The sequence below is a fragment of the Nymphaea colorata genome, chromosome 10, assembly GCF_008831285.2.
Source record: "Nymphaea colorata isolate Beijing-Zhang1983 chromosome 10, ASM883128v2, whole genome shotgun sequence".
Classification (NCBI taxonomy): Eukaryota; Viridiplantae; Streptophyta; class Magnoliopsida; order Nymphaeales; family Nymphaeaceae; genus Nymphaea; species Nymphaea colorata.
The window spans coordinates 18,235,099-18,261,168 of NC_045147.1; the positions used below are offsets into that span (position 1 = coordinate 18,235,099).

The 26,070-nt window shown below is 36.2% G+C and overlaps 1 protein-coding gene across 1 annotated transcript; it reads right to left on the reverse strand.

Moving 5' to 3' along the window:
• Nucleotides 1–24,810, reverse strand: LOC116262079 (uncharacterized). The gene is made up of 26 exons (XM_031641137.2): nucleotides 24,414–24,810; nucleotides 23,450–23,505; nucleotides 22,843–22,918; nucleotides 22,711–22,756; nucleotides 21,965–22,131; nucleotides 21,815–21,870; nucleotides 21,620–21,695; nucleotides 21,202–21,262; nucleotides 16,879–16,945; nucleotides 16,317–16,383; nucleotides 14,962–15,045; nucleotides 14,789–14,830; nucleotides 13,573–13,728; nucleotides 11,472–11,549; nucleotides 11,324–11,392; nucleotides 11,157–11,222; nucleotides 10,944–11,072; nucleotides 10,425–10,481; nucleotides 8,272–8,361; nucleotides 6,540–6,605; nucleotides 4,342–4,410; nucleotides 4,167–4,271; nucleotides 3,648–3,773; nucleotides 1,712–1,770; nucleotides 1,612–1,648; nucleotides 1–356 (listed from the first exon to the last, which is right to left on the reverse strand). The coding sequence occupies exons 1-26, from the start codon at nucleotides 24,780–24,782 to the stop codon at nucleotides 141–143; spliced, it is 2,490 nt and encodes an 829-aa protein (XP_031496997.1). The 5' UTR covers nucleotides 24,783–24,810; the 3' UTR covers nucleotides 1–140.
• Nucleotides 24,811–26,070: the final 1,260 nt, after the last annotated feature.

The following is a 26,070-nucleotide window of genomic DNA, read 5'->3' on the forward strand; positions in this document are numbered from 1 at the left end:
TGACGTATAATTGCTGAGAGGCCTTTCTCACAAAAGCAACCAATAGATATACATAAATATACATACTTGACCTAGATATATACATACAGTACATAATACAAGCATATGCTCGAAAAAATACAGCACCAACTGATGCAAACTCATGTCCTAGGCTTCTTCGATGTAGGAGGATTAGAATCACCACCATGACTGCGATCAGGAGGCTGACAGCGCTTCAAGAACAACTCTAGGCTTAGCTGCTTGCTGGGGCTGCACTTTGGCTGGCTAGACGAGACTTTTAGACTTGCCTGCTTCATGGGACTGCATTTGGGCTGACTACCCAATATCTCCAAAGAGTTATCACGGCCATCAAGCACCTGACAATTCATGATATGGCTTTTAAAAGCACAAAAGGGGCCAACATGATACTTCGCAAGAGATGTAAACAACCTTATTAAAGAAGAAAAACAGAATGCGAAGAGAGACAGTATCAAAGATATTATGTTCCACATGGGATCCCATCAATTTGATGTGGCAATAGCAGATATGGGCATGAATAGTCAACAATATAACCCAGTGACAGAAATTGGATCAGTTCAGTTTTCAATAAAGGCCCACTAGAAGACAATGTGAAGCTAAAATCAGAACAGGCCTGATGGAGAGATAGGAAGAAATACAAGCCTGTTGGTGAGACTACTGTGTAAACCAATACAATGTTTTTACATCCAGACGTGTTAATTAAAGGCATTCTGACCTTTGACGCCCCAATATGTTCTATTTTAGAAGGCAGAACATCGTGGGTCTAGTTTTGGATGCTGGACTGCTGCTACTGCTGCTCGCCAAGGAGAACATGTTCTCAGTGTCGGTTGTTGCTGCTCAGAATCAGGACAGGTTCAGATCTGCCTTCTCCTTTTCTAACAAGATCTAATGAAGTTCATGCAATCTTGCAGAAAATTAACGTTCATACTTACTAGTAGTTTGGTTCCAGGAATTTAACAGGGAAGTTTTCAACTTCATCAAATTTTAGCAATATTGTTGTTTGTTGCCATTTTGCACATACATTGCAATATCATTTGTTCTATGACTTCCTCACGACCAAAGACTCTTGCAAGACTAGTTCCTAAAAGAACATATGGAAGAACTAAGACACATAACCGACATAGATTTTAATAAATGATAGGTAGTTACCATCATGTAACAAGAACAAAATACACGACATGATTATACATTTCATGCACAGGGAATGCTGTGGCTACTAAAAGAACCAATAGGTTTCCAATAACGATTGCAAGCTTTTAAAGGGCGTATAGATCATGTGGTTTTGCTACTGCTATTTACACCCCCAAGGCCCAAGCAGATATATCAGCCACAGCAAACGAGTTCCATCAGTTCAAGTTTGTCCTTGTGAACGGTCACAGAAGGATTTGAAGGAAATGTGAGATACCAAGGAAAAGCACTCAGATGGTCTTACATGTAATATAAATGACCAAAGGACAGTTGTGATTCTAAGAAGACAGAAATTTGCACGGCATATTCGTAACCATGGTTTCACAGAAAACAAATGTAAATAAAAATAGAAAATTTCATTTCTCTTAGTTTCATTAATAGCTCCAAACAGGGAAAAAGATGCACCTGTCCAAGATTTTCCAACTTGCTTTGGATGACATCCCTGCACAAAACAGAAGAATTTGTCATTGAAGTCCACAGCAAAGAGAAAAAAAAATGCATTTACCATATTATATCATCTACTGTGTCATTGGCCAATAGATAGTAGACGTTAACAGATGAAACCTGCAATGACAAAATCAAACCTCAGGCATCCAAGGTACAAAAGATTTATTATGAATCAACCACTTCCACCCCATATAGTACTGAAGAGCATCTATAAACCAAAAAGATAAGACATACATCAGCGCGGTATGTGGGGGAGACCTGTGTACCTGTACCGGTATGCCAAAACAGGTACACAGTGGTATGCTTTGGATCGGTTCCAGGTTGGAACCTATACAAACCGTGTTAATTTTTTTTAGCTTACCCACCCAACGTCTTTCCTCTTCTGCCATTTCCTCTTCGACTTCCACATTCTTCACTGTTCTTCCTCAAGTCCACAAATGGTTGGTGGTATAGAGATCTTCGTCCACCGGGGTATAGAGATCTTCGTCCACCGGTGGTGGCAACCGGTGCCGGACGGTTGCAGCTTTCAGCATCGCCGACGGCATAATCTTCTTTCAACTAACTTTTTTTTTTTAGGTTTTCTGCAATTTTTCCCCCTTTTCTATTTTCCATATGCTCTTTTCCTCTTCTTTTTCATCTAATGAAAAACGTTTTTTATAATGCAGTTTCCCCCTTTTTTGTTGCATCTCATTTGGTATTAGATTTATCATCATTTCCTAGTTCTTCATTTTTCCAAAATCTGTCTTACCTGCACCGGTTCTTCAAAATTTGCTGCATAATCATCTGCCCCTACTGCCATTCTTCATAATCTGTGATTCCAACATGTTCGTTTCTTCACAACCTATCGACTTGCCCTCTTGGTAAGGTTATTCACGTCTAGAACTGTACATATCATTGATCTTTGTAAAATTGTGCATATTGTTAACCGTTAGAGCTTATATAAATTATGCTTGTTGCCCTATTGCTTACATTATGCGTCAAATTCAAAACCTGCCGATTTGCTCTGCGTTGCTGTTATGTTGTGCTTTGTTAATTGTTATGCTTCATAGTTATATATTTATATTGTTTAAGGTTATATATGTTTTCTAGTATATTTATGTTGTTTGTTTGCTTAATTATCTTTCTTTTTTATTTTTTGGAATTATATATATATATATATATATATATATATATAATTATATAAATATAGATAATTTTTCACCATACCACTGTACAAAAATTTGCTAAAATTGTCGTACCTGTACCAGAACCTGTACCTACGTGACATAGAGCCTGACAGGATATAATGTTCCCAACAACACCAAAGTTAGCAAAACAAATAAGAGATCACCAGGACGTTGCAAGGAAATATATGCTAGACAATTACAACGGTCATGAATAAAAATAAGGCAATTGAATCACATCTGTAGAATTCTTTAAAATTCAGCATTCACTCTAACATGTTTATTACTCAAACTGAGTTTTTTACAGTATCTTGCCTACAGGCAAATTTCAAACTGCGGACTTGATGCCCATTTGCTTCCTCATTCAAGTAAAATTACAACATTGTTCTTATGATGAAATCCTAAACAATGGCTTTGAATCCATAGCATGTCTCACAAACAAACCACAGGTGCTGTGCAATAAAAGCAGATCAGCCACCAATGACACTAATCTGAAAAAAGTTAAAACAGAGAACTGATAAAGCCAAATAAGAGGAAAATGAACTATTCAGTTTTGAAAGCAGAGGTAAACATGAACCTGAAAACAACTTGTAGAAGCAGGCCACTGAAACTGTGACAACATATAATAGGTGATAACTGATAATATGAACTAACTACATCAGCAATTTAGCATCAACAACTGAGATCAGGTCAAAAAACAACTCACATGCATGGGACAGGGTTAGCAGCATTTGAGCACCCAACAAGAATAAAATTCATCAAGAAGCCAGAACGCTGAACAAAATAAATTTTAGAAGCTACTACGCATTTCAGAATGGCTACTATAATTACTTGACCAATTCGATGAGCACGGTCTTCCGCCTGAATGATATCACCTGGAGTCCAGGATAGCTCAGCAAAAATAACTGTGCTTGCAGCTGTCAATGTCAATCCAACTCCACCCGTTTTGATTGACAGCTAAAAATTTGTTGTAGTCAGAGCAAAATGGTTAAGAAAATCTAATGCAAAATGAAACAGCAGTGTAGGACTTTCTGAGCATGTGAATCAGAAAACAGCAGGATAAATAAGAAATAATGTTCAGCCATCAAATCATATTAAATTAGAGAGCTCATATTGCCACATCGAGAGCGTATTCACATTTCACAGAGTTAAATTGCAGCATTTTTCATGTGCCAATATGTGAGCTATCTGATCAAATCTGACCAGGCAACTCACAACAGCTCTCTCTCATATTGCAGCAAGGCCAATACCAACTAAAAGAATAACAACATGAATAGTTCAGAAAATCAAAAGAATGATAACAAAAAAAGAACAAAAGACAGCTAATGACATTGGAAGAAATTAGCATACCACAGCTGCCCTGATATCATCTCTTTCCTGAAAATCAACAGCTAGAGATTGTCTTGATGATGGAGGAGTTTCCCCATCAATTCGGATGCATCCAACCTTCTTTTTCTGGAACAGTTGGAAGTGACACATCAGTTATTACTAAAGAAGAGGGGGTAAGAAACAAGATGGACCTTACCAGGAGAAATTCATGGATTGAGTTGATCATCGGCCGATGATGGGCAAATATCAGGAACTTGCATCCAGCCTGTAACAGCAAAAAGGGCTTGAGAGAACACAGAAATATCAACACACTCAAAGGCAAAGGGACAGCTACCATTACGATGAATATTGCTAAAAACAGTAGAAAAACAATTTTTCCTTTCACAAGCTTAATCAAGCCTGTCCAAATCTACTTACACTAATGGAGAGTGAGCAGGAGATCCAGATGCTAGGAGATCAGTCCCAAGGTATTGTGTTTCTAAATGGAAATTTTTATATCTTGGAATAGTAGGAAGAGAAAATCCATTGCAAGGTTGAGTTACTGAGTATACAAGTCGAGTTCAGGCCTACGGCTGCCCACATATCTATGTTATTTGAATAAACTATGTTGATAGCTTGAATATTTGAACATGTCTAATATGGATTTCGGATCAGAATATATCCAAATCCACATGTCTATGTTATTTGACTAAACTATGTTGTATGCCAATGAAACTATTGCACTTGATTTTTATGCATAGATTTAAAGTTATAAACTAATAAAAAGTTGATGGAATGCAGCCCCAAGCCTCATGTTGAGGATGTGAGTTCCCATCGTCTCTTTTATCCTTTACTCCATCATTTGAAATATTTCATGGTGGTAAAATAATTTCATAGGTTCTGTTAATAATCACACTTGCTAATTGATATAATCTAACACAAGTTCATATGATTATACCTGTTTATGCTCATCAATGTAATTGTTAATACTTAATAGTGCACACAAGCTTATTCAGATTTTCACCTCATGCCATTAGCAACAGCACTTAAGCAACACAGAGAACAGATGAAGTCAAAATTAATCTAAGATTTTATACAGTCGGGAAATCTGGTGGGTCGATTTGGATCATCTAGGACCTGGGTCACAATTCAAGTTTTGACCCATAAACACCGAAGTTTTAAGGGAATCAGATCTAAATAATGCAGATTGCTAAACCGCCGAGTCAGATCTGGATCAACTGAGTCTGGTCTGATATGATATATGACAATATGTTCCAATACCATGATTTGTATCACATCTGCAAGACTGCAACATAGAGGCTTGAATAAAAGGCCAAAATAAAGGGGCAAAGGTTTAGGCCTCTCTCTCCCACCCCCCCAGAACATGGCGATAACCCACAAAAGAAGGGGTGCCAATGATGAAACCCGAAGGGGTTCCTCTCCCTCTAGAATGCATAGCAGTTCCTTGTTTTTTATTGTCTTAAACACAATAGCCAGCAGATAGGATCTGGTTCATCTGACCCTTCATCTGTTCCACCATCTTGCTTTTTCTTAGCTGATTGGTTTTGTTTTGACGAACACCCTTGGACATTCATTTGCAATGTTGCAGCATCTCTCTTTTCCATGCATGAACTATAGTGTGTGTTCCACATCTCTCTCATTCACCTTAGTGTGGTTAACTTATGTTTGAGTGCTCAATGCTTAGTTAATGTATTTTTGAAGTTACGAAGTTATTGCTACTACTTCAGCCTTAACATGTTCAGTTGATATCAGTTAATTTAATGTGCTAAAATTTAACTTGTGATTCTACTCCACAGATTCACGATAGTTTTAGTTCAGTTCTTTGGTTAAGTAAGTACTTAGTTTTTACTGCTTTATATTTCTTGGTAATAAAAAAAAGTTTAGAACATAATTGGACCTGAGCAGGAACACACCATGCCTCTTCCATGTTACCATCTTTTGCAGTATGCTTTATACCATATCAGGCAATAATTTAGATACTTTTGTAAGTCAGAGAATCAGCCGTCTAGTACATACAATATTATAATGTGCATTAATATCACACACCTATTTGATATTTTCATTATACCTGAACACTTCCTACTTGTTAGATGTTTATTAGTTGTTAATTTAATTGTTAAGTCCTAGTTGCATATTTGCAACTTATGCTGAATGCTCCTCCTAAAATATAGTTATTAATTATATATACTTGACAATTACTTTTTTTAATAGATATGCCCAACTTCTTCATTGATTAGTAGTACAATATTGAAATTTATGTCCAGACCCGAATCAAGTTCCAGACCTGTGATCCAATAGTCAGGCAACTCACGGGCTTGACAACTATGTTATAACTTGTAAGACATTTCATTTTTCACACATTAGAAAACTGAAGTACAAAAGCAAGAGAAGTACCTCAATAACAGTTCCCAAGTAATCTATAACTGCAGGAATTTTGGCTTCAGCAGAATCAGTATAAATCTGAAAGAAAAAGGTATGCCAAGAGTCAACTCAAAGAAACGACTCAGTACTAAAGAACAGTGCCACGATCCAACAAATATATGTCTGGTATGTATAGGTTTGGTATGTAATTGTAGTTCCAGGAACAGGACCACTAGGGCAAACATATATTCATAGAATATTTTGAACATGTTACTATGTTAGTGCTCTATAAGAGGGGGATAGCTGTATTCAACCCCAATGTTCACCATGTTCATGCCACAATTATTGTGTTAATATGAGCACGTTGGGAATTCAGAAGCACCCATATGACCTAGCAGTGAAACCTTTGGCAGAAAAAAGAACAAGAGATAGTGGTTTGAAACTGAACAAACCAACTCATAAACTATCCAAATGGACATAGTCAATTTAAAGGGAGAATTAAGTATAAAATGAACATCCTCCACACTGAATACAAAAATGACATATACGAAAGAACATGTTGCCATTTCACCCGGAATATTAAAAATATCAGCAAGTTAAATGTCTTATGGAAACATTGTGACATTGTACAGAATAACTAAAGAACTAGAGAAAAGTTAAGAAGGGAAACTTTGGAAACAAAATTTCCAGAAGTAACATTTTCTTATAACTTTTTTACTCCATATTAGGCTCATTTCATTTGCTGAACAATACTTTTTCCAATTTTTCTCCATGCTTTCCCCACAATCTTCTCATATCTCAAGACTACTTTGAAATTTATTAACATGCAAAGGTTTAACCTTGGTTGGGATAGCACAAGCAGAGACCAACATTTGTGATACGCCTAATATGTAAATTCACTGCTATGAGTCTATGACTACTTAATGCACATGGAAGTACATATTTTAAAGAAAATATGCATATCTTAGTGTTATGTTGCATACACAGTAACAAAGATGAATATTTATCAGAGTACCACATCAAAAAAAAATATTGTTATTTGATGCAAGATTTACACATCTTTTCATGAGACAATCATAAATTCGCTTCATTATGAAAGTTTGAAATATTACAATGAGAGTCAAAGATCATGATCATCCTGTTACTTTTCTAGGTGTCAGGTTAAGACTGTAGGGCGTTCTACCACAATAGTTACCTGCACCCTCTAATGTTTCACTCAGGTTATGCCACCATGTAAACCATGAAGGAGATACCACCTTTTATGGGCATAGTTTCAGCCTCATCCCGCTGACGCCATCTAATGATAGGATAAAAGTAAAAAGATGCACTTCCCAGAAATTTTCCAATACAAGAAGCGTAATATGAGACTCTCTCCCTCAATATTTATATTCTTTATATCCTCACATGTGGTTTTATATCAATTTGACATCCTAATTTGTCTGCAATAAATGCATTCAATCAAAATCAGAAGAGATTTTTCAAAAAAAAAAAAAAAATTGTGGCTCAGTGATGCATACATCTTTTTCCATTTGCGAAGAATATATACCTCAACCATATTGCATAAACAAATAAGAATTTCAGACTCAGCTTCTCTAATGGAACCAAATCCAACACCAACGTGATCAATATAAAAATAAAAGTACTAGCTTTTTTTTAGTCACATACGTAAGATCCTTGGTCAACAAAAGGTCATAGAGATGAACAGACCATATTTTCAGAAGAATTTGCAATCTAATCAGCAGATGAACTTAAAACTATAACAGACCTTGTTAATAAGCTGCTTTTGAGAATATTTGAGAGATTGGGCATCCTCCTCGGAAGCACAGTTGTTAATTTGTTTCTTTATTATCTCTAACTGCAAAAGCAAAAGACCCAGAACAAATCAACTGCCATTCAGGCAAACCAATGTGCAAGGCACAACAATGAGATTCATGACAACGGAAAGGAATAACAGCAGAAAATAAACACCACAACCAACAGTCAGAATACTACAATACCTACCATAAACAAAAAAAAAATGGTACATTAAATGTTCGTCAGAATATTTGCCTGCACGGCCATCTAGAGGAAGAGGTCTATATGAGAACGCCTCCTGGGTATGCCCAAGGTGGAAAATGTTGTCATCTCAAGAAAGCCTTGTATGGACTAAAGCAATCTCCTAGAGCATGGTTTGAACGACTGAGGGTAGTAGTGAAGACTAATGGATACAAACAGGGAAACGGTGATCACACCCTATTCATTAAGCAGAGAAATGGTCTGGTGAGCCTTCTTCTTGTATATGTTGATGATATGATTGTCACAGGTGACGACAAAAAAGAGAAAAGGAAGATGAAGGAGAGGTTGGCTGCTGAATTTGATCTTAAAGATCTGGGTAAATTAAGGTACTTTCTGGGAATAGAGATTGCTTGATCAGAGACAGGACTTGTTATGAGCCAAAGGAAGTACACTCTGGATCTTTTAAAGGAGACGGGTAAACTGGGATGCAGGCCCTTTCTAACTCCAATGGAGTCTGGTACAAAGATAAGTATCAAAACTGGTAATATCCTGGATGAGGAAGGAAAAGGACAATATCAGAGGCTGGTTGGTAAGCTTATTTATCTTACTCTTACTCGCCCTGATATTACTTATGTTGTAAATGTGTTGAGTCAGTTTATGCATGCTCTTACTGATTGTCACTGGAAAAGTGCAGAAAGAGTGTTGGGGTACCTGAAGAATGATCCAGGGAAAGGGTTACTGTATACTCAGCAGGACCAACTGAATATTGAAGGATACTCTGATGCTGATTAGGCAGGATGCACAGATACTAGAAGGTCTACCACAGGGTACTGTATCTTCCTGGGGGTAACCTGGTGGTATGGAGGAGTAAAAGGCAGGAAGTCTGCTCTAGATCCAGCGCTGAGGCCGAATACAGGGCAGTTGCTATGGGAGTTACAGAAATGTTATGGCTAAAGATTCTTCTAGCAGATATTGGGGTTGAAATGAAAGAGAAGATGAAGATGTATTGTGACAACAAGTCTGCGATTAACCTAGCTAATAATCATGTTCTTCACGACAGAACCAAACATGTGGAGATAGATCGCCATTTCATACGGGAACGCATAGACTCAAAGGAATTGATCATGCCTTATATGAAGTCTGAAGATCAAGTTGCAGATGTCTTAACTAAAGCCCTATGTACATCTCAATTTGAAAAGAATGTTAGCAAGCTTGGCATGTTCGACATGTATGCCAAGTTTGAGGGGGAGTGTTAGAATATCTTGTAATAGGGAACCGGGTCCGGATATGGACCCGGTCCCATGGGTGCAGGTACCGAGGCTGGCTCGGTACCCTAGGCGGGCTCTCTACCTCTCTCTCTCTTATAATCTCCACTTATTGTAAATTTGTTGATTAAGTGGAATTAAGTTTCTCTCTCCTAGGGTTGCGGTTTTGCCCCTAGGTTAGAGCCTCTCCGTGATTTTTCACCTCTTCTTGAGGTTTTCCACGTACATCGTGTGTTTCTTCTCTGTTTCTCTCTTCCGTTGCATATTTCTACAATATCTAAAACAGTTATGTGAATGTTTTCCTTTCATTAACACTAGAAAGTTAGTCAATGACTCAATGGAAATCAAGAAATGCTAACAAAGTTAGGCACATTTCATGTTATTTTTAGAGGGTAAAATTGTAATTTTACCAATTAAAATAATCTTAAGGATCTTTGTTACTGACCAAAGAAACCTTACGTTTGTTCTTAACAACATCAATCTTTTATTCATTATTGCCAAACCCCTAGGAGTGCTCCTGAAAATTTGCCTAAAAAATACATACATTCATGTATTGCTACCCAAAGCGCCATTTCAACAGCCAAAATTCTGGAGAAAACAATGCGAAAACTGAATAGAATAGCAACTTGGAGTAAACTCTTCCAGTAAACAAGATTACCTCCTGGAATAGGACACGAATTTGCTTCATCTCTTTCTCATTCAACTCTAAGAAAACCTGAGGAGGAAAAACCATAATTATTACCATGGAAACCTTGGCAACTGAACAAAATGAGAGGCAACTTGACTACACAATTTCATTACATTCAAAATCTATTAGGTGCTGATAAAATTGTCAATTGTTGGCAAAAGAGGCAAGCCTTCAGGATTGCAAAAAAGAACTTGGGTTTTAACAACCACAATGAAATTATTCTAGTGATTTATGTAGACACACTTGGAGAAAAAAGAAAAATTTTCTCCTTGAAAATCAAAGGTGATGGCCAATTCCGATTCCTGAACCTCTATAAAAGGAGCAGTGGAGCACTTGACTTCAGTGGCATGCCTCAATTTGATAGACAAATGTTATTCATGTTTGCCCTATGCATGAACTGTGAAACACATAAACACTAAAAGAACCAGAAGGCTAGCCAATAGACATGGGAGATAAAAAACACAAAGGAAAGGAAATGCCAAATCCTACCTGTTGTCGTCGTTTTACAGGTAGCTCGGATAAAACATCTTTCTTAAGTCTTCTTATCATCACAGTTGCCTTCATCAAATTATGAAGCTCATCGTGATTGCTTGCACCTTGGTACATTCCAAATGTACCCTGACAAAAGCAGAGGTAACTCTTAATTCAATTTAACTAAATAATAAAAGATCACACAGTAATTGAGTAAGAAACAGAACTTACACCCTTGCAGTATCTGTTTCCATATTCATGAACACTTTTGTATACATCAGGATACAATGCCTGTAACTGGATGTTCAAATCATTTTTTAAAATTGAAGAAACAGAAGCAAATTCCTGTCAGCAGTAAACATTCATGAAAAAAGGTGGAAAATATTTTAGCAATTGACCTGCTTGAAGAGCTCAATTGGTCGTGACAATGCTGGGGTTCCAGTCAGCAAGATGGTAAATTGAGCTTTCTGACAAGAACATGGTATGAGAAATCGTTTCATACAAAGAACCTAATCTGTAATCATTCTCCTCCCTGGAAAATAATACCTGCAGGACAGGAAGAGAAGCGTTTGTTCGTTTTGCTTGAGCATTCTTGAGAAAATGAGACTCATCTGCAATCACAACCTGATAGAGGGAGGGTCATTCCAATGTAGGACCAGAAACAGAAGCATAACTGACAACTAAAAGACTTGAAATCTGAACCAAAGGGTTACTAGAATCGACCATGTATATAAAACTTTGTTTACGCATGCCTCTAAAGTTAGGTGCAAAACAAAAGTTAAGAGAAGCCTCCAGCATTAGCTAGCCAATTGAACTTAAGAAGACATGTAACCATGCCAGCAAGAGAACATGTGTATAGATAGCACTTTGCTTCACACAATTTTCCATGTGTTTTACTTTAAACTAATTTTGAAGACATTTTAGAATAATTGAGGTAGCAGACAAGACACATTTAGGGAATTTAAATGGGTAGGTGTAGTTTTTAAGGAATTAAAAATAAATTACCATAAAACACCAAACCCTTGATGGTAAAAAAACATTTTTTTAAAATAAAATTTAAGCTTGCCAAAGCAAGGTCTATAACAGGTAAGCAATATCAAGCAAATCTGTGTTTTAATTATGCCAAAAGTAAGTCAAACTGTCAAAGTATTTTGGTTTTACATATTTCAATATGTTCACTGTTCATGATATAGACTGCCTAGGAGCTTCCAGTCACTATACAAATTACATATACATACATACATATCTACCTACCTACATACATACACACTCTCTCTCTCTCTCTTTCTCTCTCTCTCTCTCTCTCTCTCTCTCTCTTTCTCTCTCTCTCTCTCTCTCTCTCTCTCTCACACACACACACACACACACATATATATATATATATATATATATCATTATCATAAAAATCTTGCCCTGGGTCTTATGGGTGAGTTTCTACCCAGGTATCAATCAAATAATATGTGTCTTTAAGGAAAATCTTGCGAATTTAAATAATTACAATAATTATGGTGAGTTCCTTCTCAGGTAATAATTAAAAAAGTATGTTTTCCTCTGGAAAATCACAGGAATTCAAATAGTAAAGATATAAAAATAATAAAAAAAAGCTATGAGTTTACTGATTTCCTTACAGAAAGATTGATAAAAATCAAAATAGTTATCAAAATGTCAATAGAACAAAAAAAAAATTAAATATAACACATAAAACTTAAAGCGCCTTTCAAAATCGTGATACATTTTGGCAATATTTTCAAAAGATAAGAATAGATTCCTGTTCTTCATTTACCTGTCTTTCATGATATTATTGCAATATTTTGAAAATATATTATCAATATTGATGATGACACACACACACACACACATTCCAATCTTCTCTATGTGCAATCTAGATGTGTGTAGTTACATTTTTCTTCTGTTTATCCATTTTTTGCCAACTAAGTGACCTGTCAGGCTTCTTTGGTGGAGATTAGTTTTTGAAACAGTAAGAACTTGCGGTGGTTAGTAATACATTTTCTAAGCTCAACTAATAGTTTTCAATAGAAAACTAAATGTAGGTAATGAGCAGGCTTTGGATCATCTTCAGTTCACAGAACCATTGAACAAGTCAAAACAACATCAACAATGAGATCCCACCTAGAGAGTCCAAAATAAACATACAAATCAATGGCCATGAAAGACGGCCCAAATCTGACGAATCACACTTCTTGATGAAATTCAACAGGGCATTAAATAAGCTCACTAAAGAGCAGGATCTATTTGCAATATAAACTAAAGATAGAATTCTTCATTCCAGTGTTATCATAATCAGCGTAAATCAGCTGATTTGAATCAAATCGGTGGCAAACTGGTTTGACTCTACACAATTCAAGAGTGTGAAGTTTCAAATTTTAACTATCTATTAATAAATCTTATATTTTTTTATTTTTAACTCTTTCTACGCATTTTTTCATGTATTTTTCCAGAAAAAAAAAATTAAGTATCTTTGACTGATTCACAACTGACTCAGCTGGTCAGCGCATTGCCAATTCACTGAATTGCAGCTGCTAATTTGGTTCACAAACTGATTTTTAGGACAGTGTTTGATTCAACATAAGCAGAAAGTAAGTTGCACATGGCATTAAATTGGAAAAAAAAATCACTATCAACTTGCCTTATATTCATTTTGCAAAAGAATGTTCTGCAACTTTGGAACAATATCATAAGACACAATATTGAATACACCGTCCAAAAAGATATTTCTCATATTACTTGACTGTACAATTTTAAAGCCGCCTCTGTTGGATCCACCCATTTGTGATAAAACAACCTGCAAGCAACGTATAAAAAAACCTTCCAATCAATGCATATCAGCATGCAAACAAAACATATAGATCGAAGATTCAGAAAAATACATGACAAAAATTCTGAAAAGGAAAATTGCATGTGTCTAAATAAGCATGCCAGAAATCTAGTCTAACAAGGGAAGGGAAAACATATTAAACTTGAAGACAACAAAAATTGGGAGATTGTGCCTCATTACATGTTGGAAATCAGGAACATCACATGACAACCAAATTTGAACACAGAGAATGTAGGAGAAGCTATGGCAGTGACAAAACCATAATACAGGGGTAACCTGATCTCCTTTTCATTACACTTAATAGCTTAATTTCACAACGGACAACTATGCCCCTAGTAAGTAATGACAATTAATATAGTATATACCACAACACCTCTGAACACAAACCCATACCTGAATCCAAACTCATACAACTTAACATCCCCCTCAGTTGTACAAGGTTTTGAACCATGGACAAGTTGCCTTTTGAAAAATGAAAAACTTGTGTTTCATTAAGCCTTTAGTGAAAAAATCAACAATCTAATTCTCAGCATGCACGTAATAAGATCCAACTTTCTAGTCTTCAATTTTTTGTACAATAAAATGTTGTTCAATCTCAATATGCTAGGTCCACCAGTGATGAATTGGGTTGAAGGCAAGTTGTATGTCACTTTGATTGTTGCAAAGCAAATAGACTCAAAATAGGTTCCCCCAGTTTTGTAAACAGATATTTGATCCATGTGACTTCAGCAGTGGCACTGCCATAGATTTGTACTCTGTCTTTAGTATTAGATCGAGCCACTAGTTTCTATTTTTTCTGCTACTTCAAGACACAAGCTTAGCACCAATAAGAACACAATAATAACCAAAATTTAGTTAGGACTGCATTTAAGCAGTCAATTTGACATGGGCATGGCATTCAAAATGCTGCATCAATAAAAATATCATAGGTTTCAAATAAAGAAAGATAAACCCGCAACACTATGAATAACTGAAATATCATTATATGAATTGTTTCATCTCACAAGAAGGTTCAAAAGAAACATGCCACTATGTCACTTGAGGGGATGCATAGCCACTGCTGGATCATCTGTAAGACAATATTAACACATGGAACAATAGAAACACTTTAGACAATATAAAAAACCGAGGGATTACCAGATCAACAAAAAGAAACATTTAAATCAAATTGCATTTATCAGTACAAAAGATCTTAATTACAGTGGCCCAATGTAACCGCAATGATGAGGGAGTAAGCACAAGAACAGGCCAGGAATCTTGAACACAAGAAGCCACCGCAATTGCCTGAAAATGTCAGAAGCATATTAAATTTCACAAGCTACAAGCTCGAGGCAGCATCTACTAAAATACACCAAAAGGCATTAAAACAAATGGATTCCATAAAACAGAAAACAGATATGCAGAAGCTCCATTGTCTTAATACAAAGTGCAATCCATGTTAACTAAACTAACAACCACAAGGAGGTGAACGTTCATGTCAACAAAAAGATCTACAGCTAGTGGTGACAAAGGAAACATGCAGTTTATCTGCAATTTATGTCATACACAATTTAGTAGTTCACATCCACATGTTAAAGCACATGTTTTGCAGATTTGTAGACAAGGGATTAAATCATGCAATGAAGTTAACAAAAATATGTAAAAAAGTTCTGAAGAAGACACAAGAGACAGTTATAAAGAACAAAAAAGTCTGACAAACTGATCTATATCTGTTGCTAATAGAGAATTAGAAGATTTTCTGAACAAAAGAAATATGAAAGGGAATAAAACAAACAGAATTTGATCAAAAAATTGGTAAACACTGTTGCTTCAAGTTTCATTCCTTTCAAAGTAGCCAAAAAAAATTCTTATTGGAAAGATATGATTATATCATTGACAAATTGTAAATGGTTGGTTATATGCCTCCTAACTCATAAAAGCTACGAATGAACATTCTTGCAGAGTTTAAAGAAAAGAAAGAAGTCATATTGAAGAATTGTTAGAGAGAAAAAAAATTGTATAGAAATGAGATGGAATCCTTACTATTTCTAATGGATTGATTGATATACAAAGGCAACCCTTGATAAATTTTATTGCATACTCATTTAATGGGAGTATATGGAGAGTAAAAGATTTCAAGTATCTAATTAAAAAATCAGTGAGGAGAAGCATAAATCCTTATTGATAATGCACTTGTGTGTAATCATGCAAAAATGAATTTGGCAAGTGATGACAAGTACTGTAACATTATTTTAGACTCCTTGTGTAGCACATAGTTTAAAAATGCAGTGGATGCTAAATGTACCACAAACTATTTTTACAACAGCAGTGGATGCTAAATGTTCCATCTTATAGGATAATGTTCCATAATGCATTCAAATAAAACCCTCTTCTAATATCTGCCTACACATATACTCTTCGCATCTGATCTGACATACCAAACTAAGAAACAAGATTTATATTTTCTTATAACCACCATTTTGACAAGAAAATTAAACAATATAATGCCACATAAGACAAATATAAATAAATAGAGAAAAAGGTTGATAATGAGAATAAAGGATAAATTGCAATGCCTGTAAAGTCTTGCCAAGTCCCATCTCGTCAGCAAGGAGAGCCCGTCCAGCATGTTGTAAAATGAACCTGGAAACAGGCAAACTCATTGACTGTTCCCCTCAGTGTACAAGAAAAAGGGAAACCATCATAAAACTTGCAAATGGAAATATAACTGCTGGAAACAAGGAAAAACAGTTAATTTTAGAAGTACAATCTAGTTTGTTTACCAGCTACCTCCACAAAGGACCAAAAAGGAACAAGAACAAACCAAAAGAAACAATAAATTAAAGCAGATATAAAAACATCCAAATGAGATTGTAAAACCAGAAAATGAAAATGCAGTAAATCAGAATAAGAAATTGTAAGTGGCACCAAGTAAGTTGGATTAAGAACAATGATATCATAAGAACACAAATGAATAACTATGACAACAATAATCAAAGTTACAAACTTCATAATTCTCTAGATACTGCACAAGATTTTGGTCCTGCATGACTACCATTTCACCATCAAGGCATTTTGCAAGTGAATGGCTTTCCAGTAACCAACAAATGCCAAACATGTGAAAATAAACAAATATACCTGACACCTTCACGCTGAAAAGGCAGGAGTCTTGATTCAATATATTCAGGCATAGTATCATATAAATCTGTGATTAACAGAAGTGTCATAACCTCAAGTAATAACATAATAGTTAATGGTTAATGTACATAAAAGCTATCGTCTGTCAGTGCATCTACAAGTAACTTGAAGAATATAGTGACTGAACCCAATGAGAGTAACAATGACATGTCGAAGTAACAGCTAGATATCCTAACAACATCAACCAATCAAACAATGGGAGACGAAGGTCACAGCACTTCTTAAGGTATTGCTAGGAGTTGGTATAGCCCCATTAACTTAGTCAATACAGATATATTGCACAACTCTTATTAAGTCATTGACATGAACTTTATGACATTAATTTGAGGCAAATGAAAGCGAAAAGCATAAATAAAAGCACAAAACAATGGAGACATGCAAAGGCATTCCTGGGAGAGGAAGACAGAAACACCAGAAAATACCAAGATCATGTTCCTTTGATTATTCATTTCCTTTATTCACAAGAAAAAGGAGTCCCATCTCAGATATAAGCAAGCTAACATAAGGAGACCACAAAAAAGCAAGAGCATGTGATCAGCAGCTAAGAAAAATAAGAATCAAACAACATGTCAAAGATGATGTCATTGAAAACCATGAAAAGAAAGAAAGGAAAATCAAACGTTGAACTCCATATTATGTGGCCCAGGATTAGTCTCAGACCTATGGGCTCATGCCAAAACAATCATGATAAGCTGCATGAATATTATCAGCCAAGACATCACAACATGGATTCTCTAATTACATTGGTGCTGAATCTCCCATCCCCGAAAAAATGTTGAAAGAGAGAAATCAAATGATGTGTGGCCCATGTTATCGAGGTATTGCCTAGGCACGTGTGTAGGCGACACCTAGTTGCTACCAGCCTACCCCACCTGCATCGCCTAAGTCCAAGCACTTATGCAATGCAGGTGATATTGCGCCTAGGCACACGCCTACTATGGACTAGGCATGACTAGTCCAGATTGCACCTAGTCCATAGAAGTCCAAGAGTCTCTCAGTCGGGCTTTCTGTTTGTAGATTCTCTTTCATTATAAGTTCTGTAACTAATTTGACTGCAGTCTGTTTATTTGTCTATAATCTATTTGACTGATAATTTTAGTGTAATAGTCTTTATACCTGCCTCATTGTATAGTCGGTAACTCTATTTGTAAGTTGTAACTCATTTGATAACAGCCTATTTATTTGCTATTTACAGTCTGTAAATCATTACAGCCAGTTCATAATTTTTTCAGTTTTCCTATGAAATAGACATGCCCTTTTATAACATCAAACATTTAATTTGATAATGCAAAGCTTTCTAAAACCCTTGATCTGGGAAGTCTGATTTCTGTTTTGTGAAAAATCTGATTCATAATATATTGACTGGACTTTAATCTGTATGTATCTTTTTAAAGTCAATTTTGTTATATTTTGAGGAGCTAGGTTTGTTTTACAGCCTTTCTTTTACGTTTGAAGTTTGAACAACCCATTTTAAACCTTTTCTTGAAAATGATTTACGACTTCTGCTAACTGTTCATCATTTCTTAATCCAAAAGGTCTCATGTTTAGACTTTTAGGTAGTTTAGAATTCAGAAATTGTAGTTTGTCATGATTTTTTGTTATCTTTGTAAGATACGTGGCTCTGCAGAAAACTGGTTTTTGAAGAGGCATCTCTAGTTCTAGGATAGTAGGATTTACGTGTTAAGTTTTCTAATATTAAGTTATTTGCATTTTAATCTCTGGATTTGCCTAGGATCACCTACAGCATGCATGCAATTTTTGCTGGACTATTAGATAAGTTTTTGTTAAAGTTATTTCCTGATGAACTTCTGAATAGTGATTCACAGATTCAGTGAATACTCTGTTTTTGTTTGTTGTTAGTTTGTTATATCCTAAACAGCATAGGCTTAGAAAAGGCTGCGTTATATACCTAAGAATTTATGTGTCATACTGTTACTAAGAATCATATTCTGTAAGTAGTAATTGTCACCTAAGTGTGCCAAGGCGCTAGGTGCAGCCTGTCGCCCAGGGTGTGCCTAGCGACTTCCATAAGTCATAACAAAGGCTGTGCCACTTTTCAACTTCATAATTCTCTTGCCTACAACACAGTTAACAACCTCCAATTCCTTGTTCCTATTATATCAACAATGTCACATGAGTTCAGTTAAAAAGACCCCTGAGAAACGCTGCGTTTGCTATAAGAAATACAAATTTCTTAGGGACAACAAAGGGTAAAGCCTACACTATGAAATACGATCGACAAAATTTGATATCCAAAAATGTTGAGATAGGCCAAAGCCTCAAAGCTAAAATCACCTATAATGAAAGCAATCAAATGACAAAATGATAAGGGTCTCCTCACTTACCAAGTCCACCTTATGGTATCTTGCCTTGTAGATTATTTTTGATAATTAACAGAGTGTTGTTTCCCCCACTTCGGAATAACAAAGGCTACAAGCCTAGACTATAAAATGCAATCAACAAAATTGCCACCCAAAAAAATATTGCATCGTGTAAAGGCTTCAGAGCTCAAATGACATTCTAAATAGCAATGAAATCACATAATTAAAAAAAGTCTGCCCCCTAGTCCACCATATGGCATCTCGCCTTGTAGATTGTTTTCGAAAATTAACAAAAGGCTGTTCCCACACAACTACTCTTAATTTCAAAATACAACTATCCAGTGGATCCCAACAGTTCTTACATCCAACACAAATGTTGATGAAAACATGCCCTTAACAGCCTATGCCCCTCATTGATCCTCCAACAACGATTTGGATCTTCCATTTCCAAGTCTGTCCTAGTTCGCTTAATGAAATATTCAACTACATCCTATGATTCTTCTACATTCTCAATTTAATTTGCCAACAACGAACACCATTCTTAATTTCACGGTCAATCAATCTCTTGTATGGCATTTAGTTCTAACTAAATCTGCTCCAAGTGTTACCCAACACGGTACTAGAGTAATATCATTTAGGAGGAAAGCTTAATAATTTTCCTACCATCCATGATGAACTTTCTGAGGCAGCTCACTAATTGCCTAATGTCCTTCAAAGCCCAAGACCGGGCTTTCAAATCAGAACGACAAAGATGCAAATATGGGAGAATAAGGTGGCATGTCACCATGTTTGGCCCCACCCCCTTGGTACGAGAAAACTCCGAGAATTTGTAATATAAGTCCGCACGTTCTTCAGGTTATTAAATATTCAGACAAGGTAAAATAAATGAAATGTGAAGTACGTGTAAGGTATCAATATGTTAGCTAAAATATAAGAATTGGACTCTTAGATCTGGATCCACAGATGCATTTGTTTTCCATTCTGCCTAAAATGGGGGATGCACTGACTAAGACCAGAAAAGAGAAATTCTTCACTCATTCTTATCCTCCACGCTCCAGCAGAAGACCAAAGGACAAGCTAAAACTACCATTACTAGGAACTGAAAGACCCCAAGCAAGTAAATTCAGATGAATAAAAGACGAGACAATGTTTCCAGCTCATAAAATCCACAACAAGGCCAAGTGCTGGAGATTTATACAAATGCAAAGAGATACAAAATATAGCATCCATGAATGTATTTACGACAAGAGCATATTGAAGATAGGATACAGTAGCACTTAATATAGAGATACTTGGATCTCTCAATCTTTAGCCAAAAATAATCAAAATACTTGGAATCTATTTTTTAATGAAATTCCATGAAAAACAAAGTTCTTCTAGCATTCAGTTCACAAGATAACTCATAGATGAATTAAGTGATTTTTTATATTGTCAAACAACTAATTCATACCAAATAAAGTTTGATTCCCATTTTAAGAAACCACCTACCATATGAATTAAATCTTTATAGACGTTAATCTTAATAATAAGCAGAGCAAATAAAATGATGTGCCCACAATACAAGGATGTAGATGAACAAATAATCTGCCCATGCAGAATTAAGGGATCCTACAACTCAATTTCCTGTTAATGGATTAAAGGCAGCATATGTAACTCGATCTCATCAGACGAACTAAACTTGGTATATTAACAATAAATCAATTAACATGTAGAATACTTTTATCTAAAAACTGTATCAGTAAACAGTGAGATGGAAAGAGTAGCAGGTGGATTACAGGAAACAAAAGACATCAGAGAGAAGTGACTTTGACATGGACACAATCATCTGTTTCTCCAGAATTCTTGGAGCAGAAACTAATGCTCTCATCAAATTCATAAAATTTTACAGTCCTCATATCTTGATGCAGACAGACCTGTAAGATGGAGAACAGTTGGCACTTACATTCTAGATTTGGAACAGTTGAAGCAACATCTAGAGCACGTTGTACCAGAGGATCTAGCTTCTGCACTTACAGGTTATTGTACAGAAAACAGAAAACATTTGAGAAATGAGAAATAAGCTAAGCTAAGGAATTGGAACTTTTCACCAAAAGTAACAAAAAAAAAAAATAGGCCCAATGGATTTCCATTATCAGCCACTCTTATGATAAACAATGTGTTTTAACTTTAACTTGATGGGATTATATGTATGATCAACTATCAATTGTTGTGTATGTATGAAATTTTCTTTATATATACACACACACACAGTGCACACACCTTGTTGTACCTCCATACCTACATTTTCTAAAATTGCCATGTACAAATCAACAATATCATACCCGCACCCATGTGACTTAGCCAGAAATCAAATTTATTACCTCAACACTAGCATCATGGATTTGGCTGAAAATGTTTTCTGCAGAAGACAGAGAAGAAACTGGGAACATCCACAATCTGCAACAGCATCCAAGTTGTAACAGCACTACCAACAAGGTTAAAAAATGAAGAAATAGAAAGCAAGATCCACAAAGATATTGATAGAATTCCATTTAGATGAATAGAACTGAATAAACCTTTCTTTTGCATGCCAACTAGCTTTTGGGATCATATGCATTGCGCCTACTAGCAACTGGAAGGTTAAACATGGCTATCAGATAAAGTTCACAGTACATTGAACCAATTTGTGATACAACGCAGAACCTACATCATGTATCTGAATGTACCTGATGATAATCAAACTTAGCAGCAATATTTCCACTAGAATGAAGGAAAAGCCTGAGATGTAGCTTGGGCACATCATTTATCTTATGATCTTCCACATTATTGTTCCTTTCACCATCAAAACAGTGCTGTGAATTCAGTTTTACTGGAGAGCCTACTCTGCAATGGCCTGCAGTTAGAAACTATATTCATTGCAAAGGAATATATCGACTGTAGATGTACAGTTTATGGAATAAATAAATCATTGATTGTGCTGTTAGTTCAGCCCACATAAGCGTATATTTGAAACAAAAGAAATGAAGCATAATGTGGATAAGGATTAAAGGAACTGGTGAAAAGATTCAGACAGTTAGCTGATCTAGAGAAAGAGCTCCAAGGAACCACTACAACTAAGTAATAAAGAAATCAGATCTCACATAAACAATAATGAGATATACAAACATATAAAAGGAACTTGTAATGATTAGAGAACTGTAGATAGACAGCAATAGCATTTTCTCAATTTTTCATGAATTTGTTCTCAAATTTTTCATACACATAATGGTGAAAAGAACCAGTCATACTTTAATATTGAAATTTAAAACAGAAAATGCCACCACCATCCATCCAAAGGAACAAGCATTAAGCGAGCAAATTTTCACAAAGAAGGGAGTCACATATAGACGCATTATGTAAATGAACTTAAACCAACTCCCAACTATGCAAACAAAAGAGAGTTAATAAGAAGTCCAGCTAAGCAATCAGCCACCTTCTGTGTATTCTTTATGTCGCTTAAGTGGGGGCAAAACTTCAACCTGGCAATGAGAATATAACAGGACATTAATAAACAATGAGAGACTGAAAAAGTGAGCAAAGCACCATCAAGAATAGGGTCACTCACACTGGATAAAAGATTCCCAAGTGAATCAAGAGCAGCTTCTACGTTCCATAACTTGGACTCAGGGTAGATCCAGATCCTAACAAAAATAATCACTTATTATTCATAGTTAAATTATTTTATATTAACAAATAAATAAGCAGATACTTTAAATGCATGACTGATCTGTAATTATAGAAGACAAAGTAAAAAAAAGAGCTACCAGAAAGCTGATAGATCTACAATCCATGTCTTTCAGAATCCTAGCTTTCAGCAAGCATCTTAGTGGAAAGTGTATATCCTGAAAAGATTTAAACACACACACAGACACACGCACGCACACTAAACAAACAAGGATTTAAAACATTTTATAGTAACTCTTGAAAATCCAATCATTGTGCAAAAATAACAAGCATAACACCTTTGTAGACAAACTAGTGCGAACTCAATGTTCAGAGTCTCTAGACACTTTCTCACCAATAATTGCTACCATAATAGAACCATTTAAGCAGAAGAATTATCACACAAACATAAAAGAAAGATAACATGTACTGCAAATGCAATTTGTGCTTACTTAAAAGAGCAGGGGAGGTGAAATAAAAACTATAAGGGAAGGAAAATTAGAAGTTACCTTTTATTTCTATCCCATTCACCACCACCAACAGACTTCAAAGCAGCTAGCAGTTGCTGATTATGTAGAAAAATTAGAAAAAAAAAAAAACAACAAACTTTTAGCGTACGTGTGCATGTCCATTAATTTAGGTCGATACCAAAACTTCAGATTTGAGACACATATATATGCAAAGAATTGTGCAAAAGAATTCCTGACTGCACTTCGTTACAGCTAGCAGAAACCATCAAGGAACGGAGTGTTGATTATATTAGTTAAAGCATAATCATTCATAATCACCAGCATAACTTATGGAACCAATAGGAGACACCTTGCTTACTAACGAATGTTATATCTTATAACTGCCTCGCAAGATCAGTTAAGCATGATTTAATAAGTTATTGAGCTATTAGATATTTTTAGTTCCCTGATCACAAGAACCGTATATCGTACGTGTGAAGACGCGCTGGATCTGGATTCAAAACTGAGCCAGAACAACAAGCAACAATTGTGGATATCGTTTGAATGCGTCTTACTTAGCCACGTTACTATTCACTCGTGTAAAAATGTTGTGCAGCCCCAAAAATATAAATCAACAGAGCCATGGCCCCATTATCAGGCTGTGACTAATGGCATCTCTTTGTCCTCTTCTTCGTTGCTCAGAACTCTTGACAAGGCAGATAACTGGGCTACGGTTTGAAAATCTTCAAACAGAAAGATGATGTCGATGTGATATGAACGCATTTTAGGAGAAGCAGTCTGACGCAGGGTTTGAGAATCTCAAAACCACAAAAGAACCAAGAATTTCTTAAAGACGAGGACGACAACGAAGATGGGCAACGACTAGGATGAATTTTAGCTACAGCAGATCGCTTAGGGTTTGAAACCTTGAGTAACGAACAATTTCTCGAGGAAGAAAACGAAGACGACGACAACTACATGCACACGAAAAGATAGAGAGGGAGGGAGGGAGGAAATGTATTACAGTATGGTAGGGGGATTCTACGGCGATCTTCCCAGGGGAATGCCAAAAGATCTTGACGGAAAGCCTTTTGGAAGGGGAACTTAAATGGGATGGATTTTTGACCGGCGACGCGGCGGGAGAAGCGGATGAAGTGGCAGAGGAGGAGGCCTGCCTCTCTGCGACCTTCTTGAGGGCGTCCCTCTCCAAGGACTCCAGGTCCTCGGCGTTAAGCCACCAGTCATCATCGTTCTCCATCGCCCTCTCTCTCCCCAGCCACTCTCTGCTCACTCGTCTATTCACCCACTCTTTGAAGCCCCGCCCTTCGGCTTTTGGGCGGGAGGCACACCTTTTCGTTTTGCTATATCGTCCCTTCCCTCCTCTACCATACATACGTAACGAAAGCGTCCGTCCGCACCAATGGCGAACCATGCCCTTCTTTCTCTTTATTCCCTTCTTATTGTTGTTTGTTCGATTCGTACAGGCGGCAAGGCAAGTTCGGATATGGCTCGGGTTCTCTATGATCCTTCCGTGATTGGTTCAGAATTGGAGAGCTTGGTCCAGACCCACTGTGCATCTTTCTTGTGTCCCATTTCTTATCAAAAGTTTGATGCAATCTAATGCTCTCCCGAGTCGTTTGGCAGCATGGACATTCAATCGGTATGCCCTAAACATTGGAGCAAATTATCTTATTCAAGTAATAAGTCGATGAGTGTGTTTGATAGTCTTGTTTCTCATATCCAAAGCTGACCTAAGATTTGTACTCACAGTATAAATAAACACCAGATTTTGTCACTATGTGGAGAAATAAGGTTTGAGATCTTCAGTTTATGACCAAAACTTGGTCGGTTAAAATGGGGTGTGACCTAAACTTTGCAAGATCTGAAATTCCTAAAGACCTGAAAAGAGAAAAAAAAATCTAATTTCATTTTTTGGATCTGGGTTTTGCTAGATCCTTCCCTGCAAAGCAAAGTGGCAATACGTAGTGGAACTCCTTTTCTTTTCTGACGAAAGAGACTAGAACCAACCAACGGCCCTTGTGAGGGAGAGCACATTGCTAAAGCTAATGCCTTTTCTCCTTTGTTGCTTACTTTCAAGGTTGAAAGATCAATGTGACTGGACCTCGAATCTTATTTGATGTCAGCACAAATATGTCGGATGCTTTAAGCTATCAGTCTTTTCTTAGTTGAAGGGGAAATTCACCTTACTGAGTGACGCTGCAAAAGTAGTAAGGACTACGGCCTTGCTTCTCGTTACTGATATCCTCCAACTGCATAGACAACGAGGGATGACAACAGATTGGATTTGAAGCAGATATACTTTTATTTGATTTGTGAATATTCACATGTTCCGATTCAAATATTAATAAACAAAAGTAATACGCGAATCTGATTTTTACATTCATATCCAAATTTCATCCGAATTTTGAACCAAGTTGATTTTCAATATGTAAAGGTGTCAGATATAGGAAATCTATTTAAAACTAAATATGTTCGGAATCCGAACGGATACCATTTTTTAAATCCAAATATGATATTAATTTATTAATCAGATATTAATTTTTTTTTTTCAATCCAGACTTTTTTGGAACGGCTCGATCGTATATCAAATATCCAAATCAGACAACATTTCTATGAACAAATTGGCGAGGTATTGCCGTTTCATTGCTTTTGAAAAATAT